Source organism: Antedon mediterranea, chromosome 1 (genome assembly GCF_964355755.1).
Source record: "Antedon mediterranea chromosome 1, ecAntMedi1.1, whole genome shotgun sequence".
NCBI classification, from domain to species: domain Eukaryota; kingdom Metazoa; phylum Echinodermata; class Crinoidea; order Comatulida; family Antedonidae; genus Antedon; species Antedon mediterranea.
Genome location: NC_092670.1, coordinates 6405289 through 6411573, shown reverse-complemented (window position 1 = coordinate 6411573; position 6285 = coordinate 6405289). Strand labels below are relative to the sequence as shown.

At 30.8% G+C, this 6285-nt stretch overlaps 1 protein-coding gene across 1 annotated transcript in view; it reads right to left on the bottom strand.

Moving 5' to 3' along the window:
- Nucleotides 1–722: 722 nt before the first annotated feature.
- Nucleotides 723–6285, bottom strand: part of LOC140054860 (ceramide synthase 6-like) — a 29285-nt gene continuing 23722 nt past the window's right edge. Inside the window, exon 9 of the mRNA XM_072099961.1 lies at nt 723–1318. Within this exon, the coding sequence (XP_071956062.1) occupies nt 1290–1318 (29 nt within the window). The 3' untranslated portion in view covers nt 723–1289. The remainder of the gene's footprint in view (nt 1319–6285) is intronic.

Here is a 6285-nt window from a genome sequence, read left to right as displayed (position 1 = left end):
GATAGAACACATATACAATAGAGTGGTCAAATAATTTATAACATGAAATTTATATTCCAAATTAAAACTAAACTAAATTTAAAAAAATAAATAATAATAAACCAATTTTGTATGGTGCTACTAGTCAACTTTACTAAATCAAGCATTCTAAAATGTGTATATAAAGTAAATAAGTGGTTAATGAACCACAGGCTGGGTTTTTGTTGTAACAATGGTGAATTTCAAGATATTAAACATTTTGTATTCAACTGTAGGGCCTATTAATCCTATTGCTTTTGACAACATAAAAAAAAGAATCAAGAAACCTATGATTTGACACTGTAATGATTTTGAATCATGATACACTATAAATACAAATTAACTTTTATTTTAGAAGAATCTGTCCCTCTTTCTAACAAAAGATTGAACCCTGGACCATTGGAGGTGCATGTTACAACCAAGGTATCAAAAGGCTTATTTCCTGTTCAAGTATTGCACAAGGCATTACTTTACTTTACAAGAACCCTGGTTGTAAATTACAGGGGAAATTCCCCTCGATGGTTTGTCAATCATTATCCAATCGAGTTTCATATATATATTGAAAATGTCGATCAAAAATGGCTTAATGGCGAAATTCTTAATCTATATTTCTATCATACAATGTAACATGTTTATATTATACAACACATGATTATTTGAAAAACCAATTCACAAAAACAATTCCAAGCAAAATTCCTATTCAGTACTTAAACACAAATATTTATGCCCTTAAAAAAAACAAATTAAGCATGATGAAATAGTTTTTCTATTTCCTTATTATAATCTACTTCCTGGACAAATCTTGCCATACCAGTAAAACAAGTTTTGTGTGTTAGTTACATCCATGCAGAAAATGTATAGGCGCGTGGCGCAGTGTGTTGGACGTTGGACTACCGATCGTCAGACCTAGGTTCGAATCCAACTCTCGCCGCATTGCTTGTATCCGTAGGCAAGATGCTTTACTTACGTTGCCTCTCTCCACCCAGGTGTATAAATGGGTACCCAGTTAGATCTAGACACAACTTTGCGCTGGTTACCGGCTGCATTATGGGAGTATGTTTCCATACGTGTTTGATCCCAAAAAATACTGGGGTAATAATGCTTGTAAAGCGCCTTTGAGCATGATTACTCCTGAAAAGGGCGCTATATAAATGTGGTATTATTATTATTATAGGGGGTTATACCTATCTTATCAATGTTCTTTAGACTTTCGCTGCTTTCTACTTCCTGGACAAGTACCAGTAACAATTGTAGGCTTACTGCGTTGTATTCTAGGGGACTTTTTCTGTTGCATAACACTCTAGTAGATTAATTGTATACTTAGATTATAGATAGATTAACAAATTTAAGGGTGAAAAATGGGTGGGACTTCGGTATCAATTTCCATGTTACTGTTTTTTTCTACTTCCGAAGTAGAAATAAAAATACCATGAACAATGATAGGTAGAGTTCCACCTAGGTTGTATCATGTGGAAAAAAAGATTTCTGGATCCTACAATTCACTTTAGGATAAAAAGTTAGAAACAAGAGGCAACAATTTTGAAATATAGATTTGTAGTGTTTAATTTGTGACCTGGGAAGGGGATAGGGATATACTGTGGTTATACCCAACAGCTGTTGGAGAATGTATTATGTGTAAGCAGTCTGTATGTAAAACAAGGCCTCATATCATACAAATTTCGCTTATATATCTACAGTATATGGTAAATCATCATCTGCAAATATACCAGCAAAACTTACTGTTCATATTATGATAAATCTCACACACATGTGACATAAGACCTTACTACGATTAATCAGCAAAATAAATACATTATTATACAAGTTTGGCCAAGAGGGCCTAACAAAGAATTTGAATGAGAATTGGGTTCTAAGAAAACTACCCCTTGGACAATTACCCCCATGCAGAAAACACAATCTGGGACTCCCTAGTACAATTACAAATATCACCCCATAAAGTTTAGGTATGTTAGTATTGTCTTTGTATGATGGCTGTCTTGTGGGAGTTGTCCTGGGGAGAGTTTACCTTGGTTATTCCATGGTATTTTATATCTATTCAATTGTCTCAAAGTCACTCTGAAAACCTGAGTTTTCAGTCCACAAGTTCATAAACTCTTTCTTACTATTGGAAAATTATTTTGGACCAGCCAAAGGGTACTGTAGGTTGGCTATAATACAAAATAACAAGAAATGAATGCAGAAATAACATTTATAAATATTATTTTAATTATTTCCTCATACATTTTTTGGTATTTCACATTTAATATTAAGCATTAGTAAGCAGTTTGTCTTGTAGTCCATTTCGATTTTTGTCTGGAAACTACAAGATATATGTATGAAACACCATATGTACCAAAATGTTATCTTTTTACTAATATTTTAATATTATCTAAAAAATAAAAATTTTAAAAGTCGAAAAACCACCATCAAACTGTTTGCTATTGTTTAGGCAACCTAAATAAAATCAGTATTTCCCCATACTTTTCTTGGTACAATATTTATAATTCTTTCATTTCAATTCAGCAAAAAAACAATGTATCTGTTTATTGTTAAATGAACAAATGTTATTGTGGCAATAGAAACATTTAGTTCCTTATTCTTTCTTGTTATTGTTATATTATTCTAATAATAATGATACTAAAAAATATAAAAAAATTGCAACCGCTTAACCAGTCATAGTTGTAGTTATTTTTTCTATGTTTGTATTCTGGTCCGCATTTCGATTTTTTGTCTTCAAAAGCTAATTTACGAGACGAGAGGTAACGGTATGCGGAAAACCGTAGAATCTGTATCTACCTTGACCCAACCCATCCGCTCCTTGTTTTGTGTAAATGGTCATAAGAAATTACATAGATTCTATATTTTGTTTTTTTTTTGTTTACTGCTTGTCTGCTTGGCCTTAATCCAGTATCATATGTATGAAACGCCATGTGTGCCAAAATATTTATATTTATTAATATTTACAGCAAAACTAATAAGCAGTGGAAGAAATGATTACAGTAGGAACAAAATTTGACGAAAAACAAGACTGAGTAGCATTTCCATTTCATTTAATCACATTTTAATTTGTTAAGCAACAAAATTTACAATTTTTTTTCCCTTAAGACAAAAACGTGACAATATGTGACATTAAAATTTATCATGTGATCGGTAAAATCTCTGTTTAAATTGACATTGGGGAAAAAAAACTCCAATAATTGTCATCAATATTGAATATTTATTAAACATACACAAACAGTATACAATTCATAAGCTTAGCTATCTAAGAAAAAATTAACTTTTAACTACTAAATTTGAGGTTTCGCCACGAAATGAGTCGCTTCATTGGTACACTATCAAACTAGTTTGACAAATAAAGTGTAATGTGCCTAAATATGGTAGTTATATACCCAAATACTGTATGGTAGTGAGGTGACATCATCATGCCCATGTATAGGTACATCACATTTTTGTTGTCACATGAAGTTCGATAGTGTAAGACAGAGTCCTGAATTATTATTTTCAAGAGTACAATGTTATTTAGGCACATTTCAAGAAGCTCAGGTTTAATGTTATTATTCGTTGTCAGCTTAATTTGAACGAAATAGTAAGATGTTGTTTACTTCCTTCATGCTTTGAAGTTGATTTCCTCAACTCCGTAACCTATTTCAAATTTCAAATCTAATTATGAAAAAATTGAAATAATCAAAGACAACACTAAAGCTTCTTTTTTATTATGTTTACTATTTCCAACCAAGCGACTCACTTGTGACGAGACCATACAAATTATCAAACAGAAAAAAACAAGAGAAATGTCAGCTTATCCAAGAATAACCACTCCTCCCCAAATCTCTACTGATATACAAACAGACACACATTTAATGTACATATGTATTGTCATAAAAAGAGCCCGAAATAAAACTCAAAACTCAAAGCAGCGGGGGAAAAAAATGTAAAAAATCAATATTTAATTGGAAATTCGAGAGATAACATATTTTGGAATGAATGCTTTAGGGACTGTCACAACACTATTCTACTGCAGTTACAGCAGTAACTACTCTTTAATGCTTGGTTCCCATTAGAGACGTAATACAAGGACGCAACGTAAGCGAGTCACAAGTGATTGATTATTCAAACAGTTGCTTGTATATTGGTCAACTCGCTTGGGTTGCGTCCTAGTGGGAACCAAGCTTAACCTGTAAATCTGTTTATTACAGTAACTTTTTCATAAACTTTGAGATGAAACAAACTGAAATCATACATTATTGCAGTAAAACAAATCTAGTACTGTAGTTACTGCAGTAACTCTAGTAGAATACTTTTTACATGATCCCAAGATTGCAGTTGTTTTTGGCTTTTGTTTTGCTGGAATTATCACAAAAACATTGATTATGATTTTGCTATGTATAAAATAATATATAAAAATAAAAATATCAAAATAAACTTACATAAAAATAAACATTAATACTGAGGAAGATGATTATGGAATTATATATGCACTAACAGAGTTAAGTAAGGCTGAGTATCAATTACTGCAGTATTTCTACTGCATTTACTGCAGTAAGTAATGATTTGTTAGATGGTTTTTTATAGATTATCTGTATATATAATATTTCAGTAAATATGATTTATATGAACAAAAAGTTTTTGTATGTAAATTATGGCAGAAAGCAGGAAAATTTATATTTCATGTCTATATTTTAAAAATTAATAGAAAGCCATTTTTTATTTTAGTCACCGATATAAAAATCTAAGAAATTTAGAAATTGTGAATAATTATAGATCGATGGTTTAAAGGATTAAAAAGCAATAGTCCAGTTTAAAAAACAATATAATAGAGGGCGGTATACTATATTTTTAGCAGGTGAGAACTTGATTCAAACATTCAAAAATCGTGTAGGAATCAGGAGGTAACATTTGTTATAAGGTGGAAGTGGTATTAACTTTTGTTAATACGCTAGTGATAGAAAGGTTTTGATATATAAAAAAGAATTTCTTGTTAAAAATAAAATATATTTCATCCAACAGAAAAAGTAAAACTGCAACCAGACGATTAATTGTTATATTTATGTTTTTTGTCTTAAATCTTGTTTGACTTTAAAAATGATAAATTTAACCAAGGTAACTTTACACAAGGCCATCGGTAAACTTGATTGCAGCTAGTTTTACCATGGTTTTAAACCATTTAACCGTGACATTGAAAGCTATGATTGTTGGTTCATTTGTTTACATGAGTTGCACATTTCTAGCGAGCGTAGTTAGTTTAACAGGGACCATGGTAAGTTCTAATGGGAAGGCAGTACAAGTAACCATGAGGGAACTGTACCCAGTGTTTAGATTGGACTTAGCCGGCGACTCGGTTAATTTTACCAAAATAGGTCCATTGCGATCGAGGCTTTAAAAATAAGATTGTCCATAGCTGATTTTACAGAAATTACAATAAAAATTTATAAATTAAGATATGTTAAGTAGACAATTGCAATTATCAAAAGAAAATACATATAAAATAATATTAAATCAAATATACTTCAACAGTACTAATTCAAAACTAACTACAATCATATAAAATGAAAATACAGATTACTGCAAATAAAAGAATTTAAAAACGAATTCAAAATCAACCAATCAGAGAGCAATTTGTAACATGGAATGCTCATTTAAATAACATCCAGGACATTTTTTTAAACAAAACATTCAGACATCCTCCAATAAATGCTAATCAGATGAACATCAACCAATCACAGACTGATTCATACCTTGTATGCATATTAATAGCAAAATCAACCAATCAAAGAATGATTTGTATCATGAAATGTGCATAATTATAATTAGTTGCATAATCTAACCAATCAAAACAAAAATGATTTTATCATAGGATGCATAATAATCAAATGATATCAACCAATAACAAACCAAGATATGTCATGATTTGCATAATTAGATGCAGCCTCCATTATCATTTTCCAGATGGTTATGCAAATGTCACAGTATCTAGCACATAAGAGATTGTTATTTAAAGGCAGAATTATTTCCAGTCTATAGGTGCATATCTACAAAATAATCAGCTCTACTGAAATCAAACTAAACAAAGATTTGTAATCCATTCTATACTAACTGCATACATTGAAATCTATTATACAGTGACAATTCCAAATTATTGTTTTCTTTGTCTCCAAGTGCCAATCCTAGGATACAACAGAGTCAGATTTTTCAAACTTGCTTAAGACAAAAACTTTGTTTTAAGTCAATAATTTTGCTTAAGTAAGTTTCCAGAATATGTGTTTTCCT